The following is a 24,278-nucleotide window of genomic DNA, read 5'->3' on the forward strand; positions in this document are numbered from 1 at the left end:
TCACAATGTTTGGAGAGTGGAGACTGGAGCAATGAACGATGCGATGTTTTTCATACAACTCTAAATGTTCAACAACAAGTTACAATCACAGTTCCTTTGGTTTTTAGAAGGAGCTACAAGCAAGGAGGAGGTTTGCTAGCTAGCAGGCTGCCAGGCTATGAATCAGATGATCAACTACTTAACTCCATCGCGAGTCTTTTGCGGCTACGTATTAGAACTATGATCGTGCGGCATCGCTGTTTGTTTTTAATAATGCCACACGCGGCACGCAGACTTTTGTTGGATAAGCATATAGAAACATGAAATCACGGCAAGAGCTACTGTAGTTTGACTGTCACCAAACTGGATACTATTGGGCAGAGCGAGGAGGAACTCCTGCTATACTTTACTGTACCGGATGACGACGACACGTCTCCAATCTAACTTGTTGAACAAACTACAGTAATAAACTCACCAATAGTAAAAGTATTTACACACTGTAGTTGTCCCCATTGATCTTATGAGCCTATGAGGCATATCACATATGCTTTTCCCAAAGAAAAACTGTCTTGACTGCTGCTAGTGCCACCGCCGATACGCCGCCCACCACACTTTTAGTGAGGGTGACGGCAAAACCCACGTACAGTAGGCTTGTATGATATGAAAACAATAAGCCAGGAATGGATTAGTACTGAAGTTGGCGAACTACCAACAAAACAACCGAGCTCACAGCTGCATGCCTGCATGTCTGCTGTAGAAAAGCAAAAAAAAAAAAAAAAGAAATCATAAAAAATATTAAAAATAATATTAGCGAATAATCGGATGTCAATTAACAGTGTCGACTAGTGTTTTGCTAGTCGACTAGTCGACTATTCGATTATTATGTTAATGCCCTAGTGTATAGTGCTCATGTGGCCTAGTCGCTTCTTTTGGGCTTGTTTTCCTAGACCTGGTTGCTTACTGTTGGCAGAGCTGGTCGTAAGCAGCCCTCATAAACACCAGGGCTTCAAGACTCTTTTAATGTGTTTGGAATCAAAACAAATGGCAGCCGACCAAGAGCTGCACAATGATGTGACTGTTCCACGTTAAAGATGGAAAAAAGCTGGCGATCAGCCAAAGTAACCGGTGGATTTGTTCTATGGCATGTCATGTGTGTGCATTTCTCTAAATTATCCGTGCATGAATGCATGAGAAACGTGTGACAAGATGACAGAGGGTTGAGGTAAGGTATGTTTAAAAGCTGCAGAGCCTGCAGCTGCATGTGTCCCGGACATTTTGCATCCAATTCAATTACTGAAATTGGCCATGCGATTTAAGAGTTATTTCATTGATTATAGAAACCATTTAATCATATTGCATTTTGTACATAATGTACATGTTAATATTCTATATTTTAAGGAGGAAGGAACCAACGTACACGAGGGGTCTCTGCGTGGCGATGATGTAGTCTGGTTTGCCATTCTTGTAGACCAGCCTGGCGTTGGACTGGACCCATTTCCAGTGGTTGTCCTTCGTCAGGAGGCGAAACACTGTCAGACCACTCTCCCCCGTCTTCATCACTATCGGCACAACAAACACACACACACGCACGCACGTGCACAAACACGCACGGTATGAATAACCAGTGGTGTAGGAAGTATAGGCCTACTCACATGTTTTACTTAAGTAAAAAGAAAAAATCTGTTCAGTATTCAACATTTACTTGAGTAAAAGTATAAACGTATTGGCATGTACTTAAAGTACCACATGTTAAAAGTAGGCTACTCATTGTGAATGTCCCCAGTTTTCAAAATGCAGAAGGAGCGAGTGACATTTTCAGACAGCGGCTTGGTGGTGAAGTGGTTCATTGTTTTTGAGTGGTGCAACCACTCCTATAACCAGGAATGTCCACATTTATCATGTATCTTGTATCTTGTATCAGTCATCATGAGCATGAGTGGTGTGCGCATGCGTGAAACCAGCAATGGCCAGCAATATCCGTGCGTGTGTGTACAATGCGCGCCTCACATCTTGTGCTAAATAAATAGCGTCAATGCTAGCGAGCTAAAATATAGCCATCCTTGCTCTAGAAAGCACCAATGTTTCCATCTAGACCACCGGATAATCAGCAAAGACCTCCGAACATCGCGCTAATTGACCAAACCATGGAGAGATCCGTAGATTAGGAGTTATTGAAGCTTTTAGTTAGCCCCATATGTGCCCTCTCCCTACGCTCATTCTGTAGCTCCGAGATGAGGTCACACACTGGGCCCCTCCCACCGCGTTTCAGAAACGGCGCAAGTTTCTGAAAACATGGTCTCCTATCCTTACCACACCATTAATCCAAAACGTGTAGGGCCGATCCAGGTTTACACTAATTCAAATTTAGGACCGGCCCAGAAAATCCAACTAGAGATTTGAACTGAGCCTTTACGTCCCGTCTTTTGTCAGTCGCTTCCATGTTTATCAAGGAAGTGTGCGTGTGCGCGTGCATGTCGAGTGAACTGAAGTCAGTTGGAAATTTTCGACCAGGGGAGGCGCCGGAGAGGCGCTAAAGCTTTTCAACTTCCTTGATAAACATGGAGCGACTGACAAAAGACGGGACGTAAAGGCTCAGTTCAAATCTCTAGTTGGATTTTCTGGGCCGGTCCTAAATTTGAATTAGTGTAAACCTGGATCGGCCCTACACGTTTTGGATTAATGGTGTGGTAAGGATAGGAGACCATGTTTTCGGAAACTTGCGCCGTTTCTGAAACGCGGTGGGAGGGTCCCAGTGTGTGACCTCATCTCGGAGCTACAGAATGAGCGTAGGGAGAGGGCACATATGGGGCTAGCTTTTAGTCTGCCTGTATAATGGGAGGTGGACGGCAGCATGCACGATCCGGTCTAGGAGGTATGCTAAAGAAGGAAAGGCCGATCCCCGTGGACGGCAGCTCGCATGCACGATCCGGTCTAGGAGGTATGTTAAAGAAGGAAAGGCCGACCCAAAATAATAATGAAAAAATAGTTGTCAGCGACACGGATTGATATCCATAATAGAGAGAGAGAGAGAGAAGGGGGGGAGAGAGGGGAGTTGCACCACTCGGTTCACACAGGTGTGATTTTTAAATAATGATACAAATCCACAAAGTAACTAGAAACTCGATATAAATATAATTATTTGAACAACTTCAAACTATTGTAGTGGAGTATGTAAAAGTACAATGTTTGACTAGAAGTTGAAATATTGAAAATGGGAAATACTCCATTAAAGTAAAACTGACTCAAATGTGTATTTATGTACAGTATAACAGGTAATTACAGTATAGTTACTTTATTTAGGCCTACACCACTGTGAATAACAACGGCTACATAAAAAAATTAAACAAGAAAATTGCTTCAAGTAACCAGCGGTTGGGTGACACAGAGGCTGACATTGTATTAAACAATGAGTTGGTTTGACACATTTAGCTTGGCAGATTAAACTAAACTTTTAGGCCGCTGAGTGCTCTGAGTCTGTACCAGAAACCTTGTATCTCCTAAACCTTGCATGTCAACTTTCCATGTTTTTTCCAGTGAATAAATTTGGGGTTTCTACCCGACGGCCTGCCTGCGGTATTTCCGCCTGGCTTGTGTGGCCGTGTTGATATATGGATCATCTCCCATGCTTTGCTCATGCGGTGGATTTGTTATAGCCCCTATCTATCCACTCTGCTGGCTGGTTCTGTAGCTTTGCTCAATCTGGTTTGTAATCCCGCGGGATTACTTGGGAAAGCCGGTCTGAACTCTATGACCCTCTCCTCCACTTTTTATGAACAGGACAAATTCTTAAAACACTGATGGAAAAAAGGTGGAAACCGTTTTGTTGTAAATTAGCCATGCTGGAAATAGCCTATCTATAGACGGATTCAAAAACGCGTCTCATGGTCGCAGTTTACGTATTTCCTGTAGGCGGACTCGACGTAGCTGTTGGGTTTAAACCATCACCAGGCGCATCTCTTCTACTACAGTGAACGGCAGAGTGACTGATGTTAGTCTGCCTCAAACGTTACTCTTTTACCTGCTTTTTACTAACACTAACATTACAAAGATGCCCAGAACATCGAGATGAACCTGTGTAGTTTATGGCTGCTCCAACAGTAGTGGCAACATTCCAAAAAAATAAAAATGGAATGTCAAAATATCCACCGCGGTACTAAGCACTTAAAGGTATATTCAGTGATTTCACTTAATTCAAATATCACTATTTTTTTTGTTTTGTTGTGATAATCCTCTCTACTATAGAGTGTGCTGACCATATAAGGAGTTCCTCCCTGTCCCCAGTTAACCCCTGGGGGTCAAAAAACCTTAGGTTTCGTTTTTGGCTCTCTATCCTGATTGGATGAAAGGCTTAGGTCCCAGCCAAAAACGAAACCTAAGGTTTTTTGACTGAAATCACTGAATATACCTTTAAAGTATGATGTATAAAGTACGGCAGCCTTGTGTTCATAAAACAGAAAGATTGGGTATTGGGTAAGACTGACGTTGTTTCAGGACCTTTCACTGCTTCGTCTCAACCATTACTCAATGGCTCTGGTCTCAGCTACCGTGGTGAATATTTTGAATATTTTGAATTATTTCTTTTGGAATGTTGCCACTACTGTTGGAGCAGCCATAAACTACACAGGTTCATCTCGATGTTCTGGGCATCTTTGTAATGTTAGTGTTAGTAAAAAGCAGGTAAAAGAGTAACGTTTGAGGCAGACTAACATCAGTCAATCTACCGTTCACTGTAGTAGAAGAGATGCGCCTGGTGAGGGTTTAAACTTTAAACCCTGCAGCTACATTGAGTCTGCCTACAGGAAATACGTAAGCTGCGACCATGAGACCCGTTTCTGAATTAGTCTATAGAAGCTCACAACGTGTTGCATTGTAATGCAAATTGTGAGTGTTGTGAGCTTTGCAGATTGGCCCCTCTTACTTGTACGGCGACACAGACACAGAACAAATATGTAAATCGGACATGAGTTACAAATGCACTTGAACCGCTTTTTCTTTCTCCATCTACACCAAATCTTTTTGCCAAAACAGCCGATGCTTGTAGATCTGCATTTTGGGGGGCTAATGTTCCCCCAGAATTTGGATGACTGGGGTTCAAGTGGTTGAGCGTTTTCGACTGAGGCGTGACTCACTTCTGACATGGTTCTCGGCACAGTACAACATGTCTGCTGCATGGATGAACTGGTATCCAGACCCACGCACACGGAGCTCAGCCTCGGTGTAGCCCAGGACTATCTTCCCCCTGGAAAAGAAAAGAAAATAACCATTATTTGGTGTCCAGATCATAAAGGACACACTAAAGCAAATGCTTCATCACAAATCTTTATCATCTAAATGAATGACGTTCACAAGCACACAAAACAACAGTTATACACATTAGCTCACAGTTAATATTAGCTATTACACAACTTGAATGGCTGAATTTGGTCTCCCTGCTCTTCTATAGATAGACAGGTACATATATTGGTGGTAGTGCTGGCATAGGTTATCCCAGTTTTTAACAACTTATATTATGAACTAGCCACATCAATGTGGTATGTGGGTTAGGATCCTGGTAGGACATAAAGTTACAGATTGCAGCTTTAGTATTGCTTTAATATTGCCCAGGTATTGGTTGTTTGCGAGAGGTTAAGCCTAATCCATGCTTTTGGGCGAGTGACACGTCCTACAATGCAGTATGAACCAGACTTCATCCAACAGATAATAGTCTCGTGTAGCCAGACAACTATTCCACAATCTCAGAATGCTACAGTACGTAGAGTCTGGAACTACACCTCCTGGAAGGCGAGACAGGAAGCATTTGTCTGTATGTGAACTTTTTTTTGTGCCTTTATTTATAGATACAAAGTAAGTTTACAGGAAACAGAGGAGAGATGGGGGGAAGACACACAGCAAGGTTTGTCAGGATCGGGACTCGAACGAGCGACACACTGCCATGCTAGATTACCAGCCAAGGTGCCCAGACTGCTAAGCCGGCCCAGGCCACAAACATATATTTTAATAATATCTTTACATTTTATTGATTTAATTTTCAGATTTTTATTTATATTGGGACAAATTTGCGCGACTGTAAAGACAAAACGGTAGCAAGAAGGAGGAGGCGTCAAATCTGCTTTATCGCTTGAGCTTCCGTTGCTCTAGACTGTATGATGGAATGGAAGCATTTGAAAATTGTGGGAGGCAACGGTTTGGCTTCCAAGACTAAACAGAGAGTCAACCATGAAAACCCATACCCTTACTTAGACAATGAGAAAATAACTATGGCAGCCGTGATATGCTAGTTTCGTTCCAGTTAGGCCACTCCAGGTGCCACAGTACAGCACAGTGGCATGTTTGGCTGCACTGGCTGGCCAACGACGTGTCGTATCTGTTATCAGCCCAATGGATTATCAGATATCACCCTCTCTGTCTTTCAGCATAACCAGAGCAAAACAGGCTAGGCAAGATATCACCCAGCACTATGTCTAGCATATAACTGTATTTTGACGATAGCATTACTTTGCATCGCAGGCCATGGGCGTGAAGTCCAGCTTGTGTTTAGTTCTGAAGATCATGTTCTTGGTCCTGATCTCCAGGATGGACGGTGGCTGTAGAGGAGTGGCGATGGTGAACAGGGCCAGCTGTGGCGGGGCCTTGCCCCCGTTGTCATGTCGTTGGTTCTGCCCATGCAGGAACTTCAGCCTGCCCTGCAGGGTCAAAGCCTTGGGAAAAGACAGTGAAAATATGGTATTTTAAGAGTGCACTCACTCACTCACTCACTCACTCACTCAACCCTCCAGGAGAGGGTCAGGGTCTTACCAGGAAGCCAGAGGAGTTGTCCAGGAGACAGCGGAAGCGACAGACAAAGTTCCTCTCCAGGAAGGAGGAGTTCTCAGGGGGAAGCTGCTCAGGGTGGTAGGTAACTACTGATGTGCTGCTGTGCTCCACTTCAATTTCTGTTAGGTCAAAGAAATATATTATCACTGTCCGGCAGAAACCTTCATCTCCATATTTAAACATTTTATGTTTTTCTTTTTTCCATAACCACTTAAACCCCAGCATCTGTATTGTGGGGAAAGCTTTAGCAGAAAATAGCAGATCGACAACCAACTCAACCATATAGTGATTAAGTTGTTCTTGTATGATGCTACTTCATAATACAAGAGTGTCACCCAAAAGTAGGAAAGAATAGCACATCTACAAGCTTGGAACATGTTGTAACGATGTAGATCAGCTTTTTTCTTTTTTTGCTATTTAAGTGTTTTATGCAAGGGATAATTGTTGAGAAATAAAACCCAACAGCGTGATTATGCACCGACGTCCGACGTATAGCGGAGTTGCATAATCACCCTGAAGGGGTTTATTTCTCAACAATGACCGCTTGGCAATTATCCTGCATATTACAGGGCTACGTAATAAATTAATTAATACATTGACCCAAAATAAATAACAAAGTATTTCCTTGCTTACAGTAATGTGTTATGCTGGGATGACGCGGTCGCCTCGGAAAACAAGCACTGTAAGTGTTGTTCAAATAATATTTGTGGTTACTGCATTGTCTATTTCTCGCTTTGAATGTTTTCAAAAACATTATTGAGAGCAATGTTAGGTGTAAATGACAATGTGTGTTGGTTTACAAGTAATATGGTCGTCATGTTGGATACAGCTCAAAATCAAGCAGTGCAGCAGCCAGCAGGTGCTCTGAGTCTTTGAATAGACTGCGGTCTGTTAATGAGCTCATCGGTCATTATTCAACACACCGCTGGATTCAGTGAGTGACCATTCAGAATCTAGCATTCAACCAAGCTGTGTAATAAAAATATATAACCAATGAAAAGTATATATTAACAAGAGGTTGTGATTGGACAGATTCTAGGTTTGGTAATGGGAACATTTAACTAATTGGACAAAATCATTGAAGAAGGCGGTTATGTAACCCTTTAGTTATCAATTACAGGGTACAGGACTAGTTACTAGGTTCGGAAGAGCAGTAAGCGGTTTAGTATTAGCCCGATAAAATAATAGAATGGAAAATGCACAACAAACAATGACAATAATCATACAAAACAATGAACAAAAGAAAACAACTGTGCTCAGACAGTTAAATGTCACCAATAAATACCTCCTATTAACTATACTCCCACAGGAAAACAGGGAAGTACTATTATAATCCTATTTTAGTCCTATTTATTTACTATCTAATTTAGTTGTCCTCTTCAGGTTTTAAATCTAATCTAAGGTAAGTAAATGAGTTAAGTTGTTTTTAAGTAACCTATTCCTATTTTAGGTTCACAGTAAATATCACTTTTAACCAAATGAAATGTTATGAAATCTAAATACTTTATTTATAAATTCACGTTCGTTTCACCTTTAAACATAAACCAGTAAACGTATATTCACTTCACAAGTATCTTCAGTATTCACCTTAAACAGTCACAAATCCACATTCATATGTGGATCACATGAACTTAAAGATCAATCACTATATCAACAATCACATTACAAATCCCATGAACTTAATAACCCATAAATGTCCTTTAAAAGGTATTAAAAGTACAATGAACTTCCCACTGTGTGTGGCAGTAAGTATGGAAATTAATGTGTGTAGCTCAAAAGTTCACTGAGTCCATATGTGTGTAAGTATCAGTGTTCGGTGTATTGTGACTGTAAAGTTCACTGTACTGTATGTCCATTCGAGTAGGGTGAATTAACTTGCAGTGTGTGCAGTGCAAGTCGCTGTAGCACTGAGGCTCACGGTGCTGCAGTGAGAGGAGAGGGAAATGGGGGAATGTTCAAACCAAATGTCTTATCTGATTTAAGGGGACAGCGGTTTTGAGGATCTTCATCCGTAGAATCGTGGGTAGCTCGCCAGAGTGATATGCCAATATCACTCGAATCAATCCAATCAAAGCAAAAAGACCTGACCAAGGTCACATTCATACCAGAGAGCTTTGCTGCGTTTAAAACGAATCCTGCTGCGCATTGTCAGAAAGTGCGCTTCGTTTGGCAGGTGTGAAGGCTCATTCGAATCCTAATGCGCAGCAAATAACCGCATTTTACTCCGCCCAAAAACGTGGGTTTCGCTTCGCTTCGAATCGCACTTGATTACGATTCGGTGCAGGTGTGAATGCAATCCGCAGTAAATAAAGGAAATGAAGCAAACATAATGTGGCAGGTGAGGAGCTGAACACAGTTGGAGACGGAGAAGGCATAATTTATGCAGCGCAAAGATGTCCCGTTACTGTGGATAGACGTGGTCGAATAAGGAGACTGAAGCCCTGATCGAAATGAGGACGTGTACATTAATCAATTGCTTAAGAAAACACATAAAAACACTGCAGTGTATTATAGCCTACATAATATTCTGTCTGTCTGTCTGTCTGTGCGTGCCGTAAACATGGAGTGCTGTCACTGTGTGGGACTGGGGAGTTATATCAGTGCGCTCATGCAGCGCTGTACTGCATGCCCAAAAGAACAGTGTGTGGCAGCTGCGTGCGTAGAGAGAGAGAGAGAGAGAGAGGGGGGGGGGGGCCCAGACGGCACGACACATGCACGTTATGAGTGTAATTTTATCACAGATTTCACTGTGTAGGCTATAGTTTATGAATGGAACACATTGATAAAGGTCCCCCCTGCTGCGTTTCCAATTGCTGCGAATGACAGTGTGAAGGCAAACCGCAGCCAATTAAATATGCAAGAATCCAATTTCCCCGCCCCTACGGATCTGAGTCTACCGAAGTATTAGGTTAGAATCTGACCCAAGTCAGTGTTCAAAGTTCACACAATTAACAGGTTCCAGGATCAAACTTCTCAAAAGGACCAGCACTCTTCTCTCAAAAAGAGACTGGATCAATCAAAACTCTTTAAATGAAAATAATCTGTTCACATTAATCAAATCTTGTCTTTCCTCTCCGTTTGTCAAATGGTCTGCTCAACAGGCTTTTCTCTCTCCTGTTCTCTCCAGAACATTCTGTGCTCTGCAGCATGTAATTAGCTGAATCACATCACCTGGGCTGGTGATTCTCCAAAGTGCAGTCTATTAATTGAGAGACCTGATTGGTCAATTGGTTCATTGGCTTGTTCAGAGCGCCTCACAGGGCTCTCAAAGCACACAAGCAGATGAATGCGAATACAGATAGAATATAAACCCATACATTGTACTCTGTATAGTAAAATAGTCTTAGACAAATCCTATTTAGTTTTCATTGTTAAAGCTCTTTTGTAGAAGTTTGGTTAGTGTATTTTAACCTGGTTTATATCCTAAATCCATTCATATTTAGATATTTATTTTATTGACTTGGTTATTCTGACCTGGGTTACAGTTACACCAACGGAAAAATTGGATGGAAATGTTTATGCACACAGGATTATCGTGACCACAATTATCTCATGAAAAACTTGTGCGAGGCAAACTGAAAACCAAATACTGGTGGAAACCAAACTCTGACATATCACCAAAAACAGGCTGATAAACCAAATTAGCGACAGAGAAGTTGAATGGAGATATAAGGGCCGATTCATACTCCTATTTTACCGCTGTTTCGGCGCTGTAGTGCCGAAATGATTTCGGCTCGTCAGAAATTTTCAGTAGCACCGAAGAGCCGACTTTAGGACGGTACCCGCCCCCCTTCAAATTGTAGGCTCTACAGAGCCGAACCGACTTTTATTCAGCTCTAAAATATGAGTATGAATCGGCCCTATGCCAGTCGCAAGAATTTTGGAGCCTAAAATGACACAGCTATACACTGCAGTGTGTAAGAGGGAGAAGGATACTTACTTCCCCTGAAGTCCTAACTAACTGGAATAACAGTGAAAAAAGTAGCAAGGTTCACATTGAGAGTAATTTTGATGCAGCAATAACATTTCTGCATCATAAGTATAAGATGGCAGTGCAGAGGCTATGTACTGTAGAGAGCTATGTACTGTAGTTACTATGGTGGAAAAGTGATGCAGGATTAGGGAAGATATGCTGGATGTTTACTGCCCCCTTAGCAAAGAGATAGGATCTACAGAGGGAACATGGGAACAGACTTTGCAGCGCAGTCAACTTTCAGCTCTGAGACACAAAAGATAGGCCTAGATTCGGATGTTTCCTCTGGAATTTATAATCTGGAAACCTATACCATAATTTATTTTCTTTGTTATTTCCTTTGGGGGCACCACCTCTTTTTGTGTAGAAACAGCAACTTTGTTCGTCTCCTCCACTTTCTTAGTCCACTTCTTCCCAGGGCTTCTGTTAATTCCGACTAACAACAACACTAGGTCTAGGCTACATGTTTAGGGCAACGATGCTGACAGATTCTGCTGTTGAGATTAGTGAACTTCTGCATGCTTACGGAATTTGCCTATCGGCTCGTTCCTGCAGTAACACAGGTGTGCCATTAATGACAGGTACTTCACCCCAGACCCAACCCCAGCCAGTATATTGTTGCTGTCGGACAGAAACCTCTTGACAACCATAAATGAATGCCCTACAGCGTCACACAAAACCATTAAAAGTAGCAGATCTACAAGCTCGAAATGCGACACAAAGCATTCTCTTCTCTGAATCCGTCTCGAGAGATTAGTCTCTACCTGACAGAGACAATACCATACTGGTCTCACTCTGAGGAGGTTAGCAGATACTAGTCTCATAAGCCATTCTCCAGGAGGTATAAACACCTCTCTGTAATCCCTCTCGAGTGACCATGCAAGAACAAAGAATGTCACAAGAAGTAACATAACATCCATATCTCCATGAACACATAGGCAGATCCCAGTAAACACCACAGCTGGCAGTACAGGCCCCATTTACATGCAGAAATTCATTTGGAATGAATGGATTCATTCCAGTCATCAGAATAAAAATGCTCATGTAAACACCTCAATTGGAATAGAATATCCCATTCCGAATGAATTTTCATTCCAGTCTGGAGGGGTGGTATATACCGTTTGAATCTGTATAAATCACCATTATAAACACTGTATTCCGAATGCTACTGGGAGTTTGGAATAAATGTATTATTTTACACATGTCCGCCCTTAGTAGACAACTAGACAATAGTGCTTTTTGCCCATGTCCAAGCAGGGATGGCCATTATGCGTGCAGAAATGCTCTACTTTACCCATTAAAAAAGACAAATACACCAGTTTTTTCCTCCCATAATAAAATGCGCTATTTACAAACCCATCTGCGAATTACAGTGCCATTGCCAATTGCAGTGTATGGATGAAACATGGAACCGTGTCCACCTTTTTGTTGTGTTGTTTTGGGTGGAGGTCACGTGTGGTTGCAGGGAGCCTGTTTGTTGGTTATTCATTTCTTAAGGGATAACGGTTATGGGTTGGCCATATAGTCCAAAGTTATATTCCGAATGAATGCTTTGGTCATGTAAACAATAGGAATACCTGTATTCAGGTTCCATGTAAACAGTTGGGTATGAATCTCTGTTCGGAATGAATGAGTCGGTCGGACCCACGGTTCTCCAGAACCACCACAAAAAGCTCTGGTCAGGCTCTGCCAGTGGACCTAATGAGCCAAAGTCCCCTCACCTGTGCAATTTCCAGCCTTTGCCTCGGCCAATTGATTGCCACTGCAACCACACACCTGCAAATTGATTTCTTAACCATACCACTTTTCACAGTCAGTTTGCACTCTTCAGACACAGGCAGACTGGCAGATACAGATATCTCCATGTGGGACACAGACAGATAGTTAAAACGGCTGCTATGACAAGTTGACAACGGGTATTATTAGGTTCCCAAGTTGCATCGTTCTCAACTAGTAATAATAATAATATAGGCCTTAAATCAAAACACACATGACCTAAGTATCTTACAGTCAACAGCACACACAGATCTGTGACCATTTCACCTCGTTAAGCCAAAGCATAGATTAGAGGATCATGTGACCATGGCCTGTGTCCCGCACTGCTTAACCCTGTAAAACTGTTGAGTGATGTTGGCTTGTCAAACAGTCTGAGTATAAAGATGGAGTCTCTGAGACCCAGTGCAGTGCTGCACATACACTCTGTCGGGTGGAAACCGCATTCATTAACTCCAAAACTGTTACTTTTCAGGATTCAAATTAAAAAAGCAAGCAGATCTACAAGGTATCTGCTACTTTTGATGCTTTTGTGTGACGCTGTTGTATTATCAAGTAGGGCATGAATTGAATATGTATATGTAGTTGTCTGTCCGACACCGATGACCTATACAGATACACAGCCAGCCAGCCAGACAGACAGACAGACAGATCACATGCACACACGCATCTTCCCAAATATTTTCAATATTTAAAATAAATAAATAGCAGATTTATATATTCATAGATAGTTTCATAGACTTATTTTACAACACTAGCATCAGTGTTGTGTTCATTTATATTTTTGTTTGGTAAATGGTATAAGGTAAATCGTGTGTGTATATAGTGCCTTTATCCAAAGCACTTTACATATATGTACTTAGTACTTGTGTTTGTTTGTTCACACACTATCTTTGCTATTGTTGGTGGTGCTCTTTTTTCCCCCTCTACACCAACTGTCAGAAAATAGCAACTGTATAGAGGCACTGTGAGCTTGAAGATCTGCTATTTCCGGCTACTGTTCCCCATCACCCAAAGATTTGGCGGCCCTGCTGTAGTTACTCTGAGGACCCCCTAGGGGGGGTCCCGGACCACCTGTAGTAGAGCACGTCACCTTGGGGGGATTCTTGGGCCAAGGCAGCTAAGGTGGCAGGTGGAGGGTTCAAAGCCCAGTGCAGGTTTCTCCTCAGCTCCTGTTGGTCTTCCGTGTGAACCAGCTCATACACACTCTGATGCATCACATCAGTCTGAGAGGGGAGGAGAGGAGAGAAATGTTTAAGTATAAATATTAGATTAGCTTCTGTCAAAAGATTCTGACATCTTTTTAGGCGTCAGCTGAAACCGCATCTTTTCATCCTAGCATTAAATGAGTATCTTATGAGGTGATTCTATCACAAACAATCAAAGATCGAGATCTTAATTTATTGCTCCTCTGCTAGTTGTATTGTTCAGCACGTATTTTAACTGGTTTTAATTATCTCTTTTACTGGACTGTACAGTGTACACAGCACTTTCAGCTGCATTTCTAAACATCGTCTCTGTCGGGTTACTGTTACTTTACAGAATTCAAATAAAACAATAGCTAAAAGTAGCAGATCTATAAGCTCAAAATGTGTTGTTTAACTTGTTTTCGCTTTGTGTTTTGTAGATCTGCCACCTTTGACGCTTTTGTGAGATGCTGTAGTGTAGTGTGATCAAGTAGACCGTTAATTTACAGAATTACCTGGTGGAATCCCAGGTAGTCCTGGATGGTGTGAGAGCAGTAGAAGATGGTTCCATCTGCAGTGATGACCATCACAAAGCCGTTAAGAGCCTGCAACACAAACACAACCACCACCACAAACCTGTTAACAGTCTGCAACACAAACACAACCACCACCACAAACCTGTTAACAGTCTGCAACACAAACACAAACACAACCACCACCACAAACCTGTTAACAGTCTGCAACACAAATAGAAACCACCACCACAAACCTGTTAACAGTCTGCAACACAAATAGAAACCACCACCACAAACCTAGCCTCGGTCCCAGCCTTGCGCATCTGCGAAGAGAAAAGCCTGGTCACAATATAAGGCAGAGAGTGCTTAGCCGGAAATGTCGGGCCGGAACATCCGTCAGACATATTTCCCCCGGATATGATATTTGTCGACACTTGTTTCATACACAGAGAATGTAAACAGATTTCCATGAGCAGTACTTCCGCCACAATCCTGCTACTTCCGCCGAATTCCAGCAATGCACTTACAGCGTATATTGTGCCCAGCATGCCACGAAGGACTTTCATTTGTTATTGTACGTGACCTGGCAATGAAAAATGAAAACATATATCTTTTGTAACCATTATGTTACGCAAAGGGTAGTGTCTTGAGCATGACAGTTGATTCACACCATTTTCGAATGCATTTATACATTCATACATTATGTAACAGAATTCCGTTTTGTCTTTGCAGTAACTTTGTCCTACCAAACAACATTTCAATCCCACTCACACCTCACATGTTGCCTATGCTTCATTTAGTTTAGGCTACACACAGAAAAATTATAATATACAGTAAGCTATAACTGGGAACGTGCATGTGTCCCCCGGGGAGAACACATGTCAATCCATGTCGATAATACCTGTTTTTACGTGGGAACAAATACGAGGGAAAGTGTTTGGGAATGGTAACTGAAATCCGATAGTGCTGAGCTTGGGTTTAGGAAATGATTACATTTAGCGTACCCTCTTAGGTTTAAATTTGTGTATTCATGGGCATATCTTATTGATAATTTCTTTAAAGATTAATTTCAATATTTGCTCTGCCATTTGTGTGTATGGGAAAATATGTGAATAATTGTTGTATAAATACTTTTGTCAAATAAGAAAATGAATAAACATGTGTTGAAAAAAATGATATGTGTGAACATGAAGAGTGTGTGGTATTTAAAAAAAATTAACCTGATGAATAAATAACAGCAACGACTAATGTGTGCTGGAGACTCCCTGTGCCCATGGACGCATCTCAATGAAACAGCTGATCGCCGAAAACAGCTGATGGCTGTAGCACGGTTCATGAACTCATATAGGTCAAGTATGTGACACATCACCCCCACAAACAGACCTACAGTCTGATCTAAAAGGCACATCCGCATACGTCACTTGGAGTCATGAACATTGAACAATGTACTGCATGCAAAGTGAGAGAGAGAGACCTTGATGTTGAAACCAAGCGAGTTGTTGTCCACTTTTGACTGACTAACATTTAGGTTAGGTCTTTAAGTCTATCGGGTGTCATTAATTTAATAACATTTATAAATATCCTTTGAAAGCTTGCTTGAAATCTACACGCTTGGCTATTTTAAAATTGCCAAAGTAGGTCTGGAGGTCTTTTATACCGGTAGTAATAATCAAAATCTCCAAAGTAACAATAAAATAAAGTTTTCAAATAATCGTAGTGGAGTACTGAAATGTACGACTAGTGGGTAAATTGCAGCCCAAAAACAGACTGACCCACTTCAACTAGTACTCCCTGCAGAGTCATGCTGTGGTAAAAAGAAAAACACTTAACACTGAGAATTTTTTGATTGGATAAGAGGATGAGACACCAAAATAATGTCATGGATATGAGAGATGGATTATTATTCCCTTTGTTCCTCTTCAGATGGAAACAGCTGGTCCTGCCTTTCCAGCCCACTGCACACATACGTACGCACGCGCGTACACGCACACGCACACACACACGCACTTGCGTGCGCGCACGCACACAGACACAGACACACACACACACACACACACACACACACACACACACACAAAACAAACGCAAACAGGCATGTACAAACACATTATCTGACAAGGTCACAGAATGTTTGATCTGTTTGAAAGATGCGTTTAGGCGTGGAGATGCCATGTTGTTCTTTACAACAATAATCATCCATTCAGCTCCAATCATCTCCCCTGTACTTCCTGTGTGCTAAAATGTCAGGGTCACACATTTCACCACAACAGCTACCTGAAATGTCATGGTCAGTTTGGTCACACATTTCACCACAACAGCTACCTGAAATGTCATGGTCACACATTTCACTACAACAGTTTAAATCTCATGGTCACACATTTCACTACAACAGTTTAAATGTCATGGTCACACATTTCTGCCCGACATGCAGCAATGATGTAACACTGGGGTTCCTTGGGATTCCAAAGGCAGAGAATTACTGTTCTAAAGTTTAGAATTTAAGAAAAAGACAAAAAGGAAACAAGAAAAAAGAGAGAGGGGAAAACCTGTGTCTGCTATTTTCCTTTGGTTAATACAGTATGAGCTGGGTGAAAATGACTCTGCATCTCTCTAGTGCCAGATAGCTGACAATCTACAAGCTCACCACTGCTGCTATTTTCAGCATGCAACCAAGTGTAAAATGACTTGTGTCTTTTACTTATACTGGATCTCTTGTCCACTAGTCCCTTCCTAACATTTTAGTCTAGTTTGTATTTGTTGACGAAATTATCAATATATTTACTGTTAGTCATCATAGCTTCATTTTCATTTAGTTTCCATTTAGTTTTCGTCAGTAAAAAAACGTACTCAACGAACATTTTTCGACATAGTTTTAATCAACGAAATCAACACTGTGAAACACTATAGCCTATACATTTTTAAATTCCTGATATTCCTTTTCTGGGTTTCCCTCTCTCTCTCTCTCGCTGTGTTTCGAGCCTGTAGATCTGGTATACTTTTGATGCTTTGGTATGACACACTGTACAGTAGTTAGTATGATCGGGCGTTAATTTATGGAAAAACAAAAACATTAATAAATATGGAGATAAGAGGTTTCTGCCCAACGCCGATGATATGAATCTAATCTAATAAACTGAATCTGTAGATCATGCTAATAATAATAACCAGCAAGACCTCGCCCTTGGGGGGTGAGGTCGCATGCACGCATCCGCCTTGTTGACGGCAGACTGCTGGGCGAGCTGGCGCTTTGGCATGGGGGGGGTCAGATCAACATGGAATGAATTCTGTACTGGCCATATAAGGAGCATGTCTTGAGTGTACAGGGTTTGATGAGGTCAGATCAACATATTATGGAATGTCCGAACAGGTCAGCTCCATATATGGAGATCTTAGGGTGGTAGCGTGGACATTCTCTTGACTGTACAGGGTTTGATTTCATATTTGGGGGCATTCCCATGTATGGGGATAATGAGTGACTGACAGGAAAGGTGCAATTTCATAGTAAATGCGACCTGTGGTGGCAATAATAACTAGAAATGCACTCTATCGAGCTGCCAACTTGCGCCATGCACACAAGTAGGCCATAAATGGCCTACTTGCGCGCAAGTACTGCCGACTTCTACAAACATACTCTCAGCCCCTCTATAAAGGGCCTTTCAAACGGGAAGTGAGGAACGCACACGTTGTTGCCTGGATCAACTGCTACAGGTCTGCTCAAGAGGGGCTGGATCAACTGCTACAGGTCTGCTCAAGAGGGGCTGGATCAACTGCTACAGGTCTGCTCAAGAGGGGCTGGATCAACTGCTACAGGTCTGCTCAAGAGGGGCTGGATCAACTGCTACAGGTCTGCTCAAGAGGGGCTGGATCAACTGCTACAGGTCTGCTCAAGAGGGGCTGGATCAACTGCTACAGGTCTGCTCAAGAGGGGCTGGATCAACTGCTACAGGTCTGCTCAAGAGGGGCGCGGCAACGCAAGCGTAAAAAAAAGGCTAAACAGAATCCAGCACAGGACCGTGCCCAATTCACAGGACCGTGCCCACGAAAACAACAAACTTTTAAAGAAATCCGAAATTAATACAAAATACTATTCTTTTGCTACAACAGTTTAAAAGAACTTTAGAGAGATAATACTGTAGATATTACATTTGTTGATGGTGACGTAACTAATCAGCTTATACCAAGCTTGAAACGTACCCTAGCTACGTCACCATCAACAACCAATAATGCCATTCTAATCCCAACATACACTTACATACCCTCTACCGACCTTATACCAACTTTGTAACCTCGTGAACAACACGACCCACATACTTACCAAGCCAATCGCAGTACCTTTTACCCTCCCAACTTGAAACCTCTTAGTTACGTCAACATCAACAACCAATAAGGGACCACCGAGGACACACCTACATACCCAGCCGACCGCAGTACGATCGCCGATCTCACTGCACCGATCGCAGTACCTTTTACCCATCCAACCCATCCTTGAAACATATCTTAATTACGTCACCATCAACAGCCAATTAGAGATCACAGAGGGCAGGCCTATACCATACATACGCAGCCGACCACAGTACTTTTACAGTACAGTGCAAGTTATTATTCTAATAATAATAAGCTTAATAAGGGTAATAATAATAATAATAATGTCCTTGGTAGACAGGGTGGGGGTGTGCTCTGGAATGCCAGTATGGAGCACATTGGGAGGAACTGGACTGGAAAATCAATGACTCAGGCCGATCCCAAAGAGATTCAGCAGCAGTGTTGCCACATTTCATGGGAGAAATAAGCAACCAGGTCTATGAAAACACGCAAAGAATAAACAACTATAGGCTACGACAATGTGAAAATAGAAGAAATTTGTAATTTTGGATATTGTTTAAGCATTTTAAGACCACACACACACACACACACACACACACACACACACACACACACACACACACACACACACACACACACACACACACACACACACACACACACACACACACACCACATTTGTGTGGGAATGTCTGTCTTCCTGGAATCTGACAGTTGGGAGGAATTATTGCTAGAATTAACTAGAAATGTTTTCTTGAAAGGGCCATGAGATCAATCGGGAGTGGAGAGAGGTCCATGAAAACAAATTGTGGTCTTGAAAAGACCGGTCATTGCTTTAAATACAGCCAGATTTCCTGTTAGATGGACTGATATTTAGACATGTGCTCTCCTTCAGATAAAACCATGTCCTTCACGGAGCTCATGTTTATCCTACATTTGAACTGACTCATCCTGTCCAAACAGAAGTGCTGGAAGCTGCTAGTTCCCATTATTTTACTTAAGTACCACAATGTTACAAGTATCCTGTATTGCCATCCAGGTATTGAGCACAAAATATCACTGCTGTCGTGTAAAAACCTCCTAGATTTTAAGTTGTGTTATTTCATAAATTAACTCATCAAAAATAGCAGATCTACGTTTTGAGCTTGTCAATCTGCTATTTGTGGTATTTTTTTAAATTGGAATCCTAAAAAGTAACAGTTTTGGACATAATGGTGGAAACATTTTAAAAAGATATAAACAGCAGACCGCTTCCAGAGAGTAGAGACACAGATGAAATCAATACAGTTTAGTCGTAATTGCTTGCAGCCTTTGGTAAACACTTGGGTGATCCTTTACACTTGGGTGATCCTTTACACCATCACCATATTTCAAACTCACCTCAAAACCCACCTGTTTAGGCAGGCCTATGACTCTGTGTGACTTTCTGCTGCAAGCTGTGCCCTAGTTTAATTATTATTATTATTTTTCTGCTTTTAACTGTGTTCTTGTACTGCTTTTAATCTGTACGGCGACCTTGAGTGCCCTGAAAGGCGCCTTATAAATAAAATGTATTATTATTATTTTTATTTACTGAAGAAGCCTCCAACATAACGGAAATTAATTGGGAAAACTAAAGACAGACAGACAGACAGACAGACACGTTTTCCTTTTTCGCGGATGCCACGCGTTGCAAGCTAATGGATCGGCTATTTCCATCCGATCTGCAAGCTTATCGGCTATTTCCTGGTGCCGTCATACAACACTACCATTTCTCAGGCACCGAGCCTGAGGAAGGTCGCAAGACCCAAACGTTGCACATTGACTATAAATAAAAGCTCTTGAACCAGCAAGTGGCAGTGTGCGAGCCACTTGCTGGTCTATGGCAAAATTAATGGGAAATTCTCTTCTGGTGCCCTCGTCGTTCTGAAAGGGGGCGGGACTGCAACGCTCTACAGTATAGACACGGATCTGGACAGACTGAGGGGGTGTGGAAAGCTTGGGCCGGTCAGGCCAGGTTAGTTATGGGATATGCTATAATGCCCACCTGGAGCAATAGTTCGCCTTCGGGCAGCCAACTGTCTGCCGATCCGGTGGCTTTGTCCTTGTCATCGTTACTGCAGATGGAAGCCACTCCGTAACGGGGATGATGGCTCTTCAGAGCGACTGCAGAGAGAGAGAGAGAGAGAGAGAGAAGGGAAGAGAGTCACGTTAAATGTGTTTACATAGCACGTTACACAAAAGAGGTGTAGGCAAAAATGTGTTTCGAAAAATTTAATACAAAATAAATTAGATAAAAATCTAACGTGACAAAAACTTATGACAGGAACATATAAACGGTTACATTAAAAAACATACGTAACCACACACGTTGAACCTTTCTAAAAGCTTCTGAAGCCAACATGACAACACAGAAAGAGAATAATAGAATGAGTAAGAGCAACAGAGATGAGAGGAGAGGATGTAGGTGGAGGGGTGCAGGGCACAGAGGGAGAGCTAGGTCCTGCAGTAATAATGTGACTGTCAGAATGCCTCATGTCCGCTGGCTTGGAAGTGCCATGCACACGGCCTCATTAAACATTCACCAAATGCTACGCCATAAAATGGCTGCCTTTTTTTTGTTATCAAATGTTTTTTATTTTGAGACAAAAATCACAATAAGACACGTTAACATCATGAATGACTTAAAGAAAACAAAACACATATAAAACAATACATAACAGCAAAAGCAAGGAACACAAAAACAAACATTCCCACCCCCCCCTCCCGAGACCAAAGATGCCACAAAATGTCATTACTCCTACTACTGTGCAATGGAAACAAAAAATTAATAAATAATGATGATAATAATAATAATAATAATAATAATGATTAAACCATGCCCTTAACCAAATCTGCAATACCAGACCAAATCTCAATGTTTTCCTCTTTTGCACCATGCAATCTTGCTGTAGACATTTGCGCCCATTGGCAAAATGACAATGTATGAGACGGTTTCCAGTGCGAAGCAACCATCTTCTTTGCTGCCGTTACGCCAGCAAAGAAGACACGAATACGGGTGTTATAATGGCTGCCCTTTTTGTCCTGGCCATCCTGCTTGTGTAGTGTACACACGGCCGTTTGCCAGATCCTCGCGGACATCGTCAGCAAGACGCGGCTTGAGTGTCCATATGAGCCTTTTAGATTGTAGAGCAGTGGTTTTCAACCAGTGGTCCTTGAGGGGGTTCCAGGTGGTCCCCAGCTAAATGGAGAGTTGGTAACCAAATGGGCCTTTTTACCTTTATACTCTTGAGTGTAAAATGAAACCAACCCTTATGGGCACTGCTCTCCCTCTGCCAACTTGGGGAGAGCCCCGAACTGAGCTCATGCATGCTTCCTTCAATGCATGAGGATTGAGCAGACCGCTTCTTATCACCTGACAGGGGGGAGTTTCCCCGGTAGGACGTAGCTCGTGGAAGGAACACGTAATTCCAACCAGTTCCTTTCCCCTCCATCACGCATCACTTTGTGACACGTTGGGAGCTTGATCTGCTTTTCAGCAGCTGTGAGCTTGTAGATCGGCCATTTTGGCAGCTCGATCCACCACTTCTCTAAGTTCTTTCTCATCATCAATTCAATGAGACAAGAGCCAACAGGCGGGCGGACACCAGCGAGACAATGATGACAAGAAAAGGAAAAAAGGTCTCTCTCTGTCTCGATGATGACACAAGAAAAGAGAGCAGTGGTCAACAAGCGTATTAATCTCTGACCCCAATGGGACCCCGCTGCAGTGACCCATGGTGACCCTTCGACCAAGAGGGTGGCATCTTGACATGATTAGGTGACAAGTTTCTGGGTCAAACCCCTTTGTTGTCGGACTGTTGATGAGCTTGTAAAAAGAGGGTTGCAAGCAGGCAGGCTCTGTTAGCTCAATGGTAAAACAACAAGAAATAACTGTCAGCCCAGGAAACAGGGTTCAAATCCGGGGTATAGAGGAAAGTTACATAGTGCAGCTTTAAGTACAGTACTCGAGTAAATGTACTTAGTTACAGTAATTCTTCCCAACTGGGGAGGGGTGGTGGGCCAGAGGTGGTGGGCCGGAGCAGGGCTTATAGGGTTCAGAGAGTGGACCCTCTGTGACATATGTGCTTTGTGTGAGAGCCTGGCCATGGCGTGTCCACCTCTTCACACGGGACAAGGCTTTGACTGGACACTCCTTCTGACCTTATTGCCAGAGCAGCACCTTGAACCCAAGTAAAAAAGGGGAAACAATGAAAAATTAAACCTGGCGTCCCCTGTTTTTGGCCAGGTCATTATAGCGTTTAAAAACATTTTTCTTTAAACTGCCAAGCTTAAACGCATCTCGTCATGTTACAAGTTTGTGGATTGGTTATTTTTTAAATAATCTTTAACATTGATTTTTTTTTGCGTGGAAAATAGGTTGGGAAAATAGGGGCTTAACCATTTTGGACTGAGGCCGATTCTTGCTTGGAGAGACTAGTGCTACCACGCATCCTCACACAAGTCAGCTCCACTCTGGACCCATTGCAGTTTGCCTAGTAAAGGCCAAACCGATCAGTGGAGGATGCAGTGATAACTGTATTAAACACCACCTACAGTCAATTGGAGACATCACAGGCATACGCCAGGATCCTGTTTCTAGACTTTTCCTCTGCCTTCAACTGTATGCAGCCCCACATCCTCTGCACTAAGCTGAAAGAGCTCCAGGTGGATCCACACATGATCCTCTGGATAATGGACTTCCTCCTCAAGAGGGAGCAGTTTGTTAAGATCAACACCTCCTACTCTTCAGTCTTGATTACATCTACCGGTGCCCCCCAGGGGACAGTGATTTCCCCAGTCCTGTTCTCGCTCTATACCAACAACCTGAGGGGCTTGGACAGTGCGAGCATGGCCGTGAAGTTCCCAGACGATACTGCTCTGGTCAACACCTCAAACAGCCCTGCCCACTTTGAGGAGGAAGCAAAGAAGCTTCACCAGTGGTGTGAGGAGCACTACCTTCAGCTGATGTGAAGAAGACCAAGGAGCTCCTCATAACCCCCCTGAGGAGGGACGACCTCGACCCTATTCCGCAGCTGACACTCGGTGGGGAGGTGGTGGAAAGGGTCGGCAGCTACAAGTATCTCGGGACCACTATTGACAGTGGGTTGACCTTTAATGACAACACACAGGCCATCTTCGCAAAGTGCCAGCAGCGGGCCTACCTCCTACGGAGCCCCCCCCCCCCCCCCCCCCATCCTCCGCAGCTTTTACATCTGCCATAGAGAGCCTCCTTACCTTTTCTTTCCTGGCTTGGTATGGAGGGCTCTCAGAGTCCAACAAGGCTAAGCTGCGGAGGGTAACCCACGTGGGGTCTAAACTCTGTGGGATGCAGTGCTCTGCCCTTCAGCATCTCTACGACCAGAGGACAGCGAAGAAAGCAGGAAAGATTGCGAGAGACACAACTCATAACCTCAGCACCTGCGTCAAGGTCCTGCCCTCGGGTAGGAGATACACTGCATCGAGATTCAAGAAGGCAAATGGCAGTGCCAGTTTCATCCCCTCTGCCATTAGGCTCCTTAACAAACACAAACCCCCAATACCTGATTCACCTCAACTGTACCTGCTTGCCAGTGCCCCCGGCGTGCGCACGCACACACGCACACACACACACACAAAGGCAGATGAACCAAACTGAGCCCAGTTTGGTTCGGATTGACAAGAACAGTTACACACCAACCTGGGGCGCACAATCAA

The 24,278-nt window shown here is 42.9% G+C and overlaps 1 protein-coding gene across 1 annotated transcript in view; it reads right to left on the minus strand.

The window, feature by feature from the left end:
- ahr1b (aryl hydrocarbon receptor 1b) overlaps window positions 1-24,278 on the minus strand; it is a 50,466-nt gene that overhangs the window by 3,367 nt on the left and 22,821 nt on the right. Inside the window, exons 3-9 of the mRNA XM_083776593.1 lie at window positions 20,590-20,708; window positions 14,241-14,330; window positions 13,632-13,764; window positions 6,775-6,911; window positions 6,475-6,677; window positions 5,109-5,218; window positions 1,397-1,538 (exon numbers count right to left, since the gene is read on the minus strand). Of these exons, the coding sequence (XP_083632719.1) occupies window positions 1,397-1,538; window positions 5,109-5,218; window positions 6,475-6,677; window positions 6,775-6,911; window positions 13,632-13,764; window positions 14,241-14,330; window positions 20,590-20,708 (934 nt within the window). The remainder of the gene's footprint in view (window positions 1-1,396; window positions 1,539-5,108; window positions 5,219-6,474; window positions 6,678-6,774; window positions 6,912-13,631; window positions 13,765-14,240; window positions 14,331-20,589; window positions 20,709-24,278) is intronic.

This window comes from Protomyctophum parallelum (genome assembly GCF_964188405.1).
Source record: "Protomyctophum parallelum genome assembly, chromosome: 11".
NCBI lineage: Eukaryota > Metazoa > Chordata > Actinopteri > Myctophiformes > Myctophidae > Protomyctophum > Protomyctophum parallelum.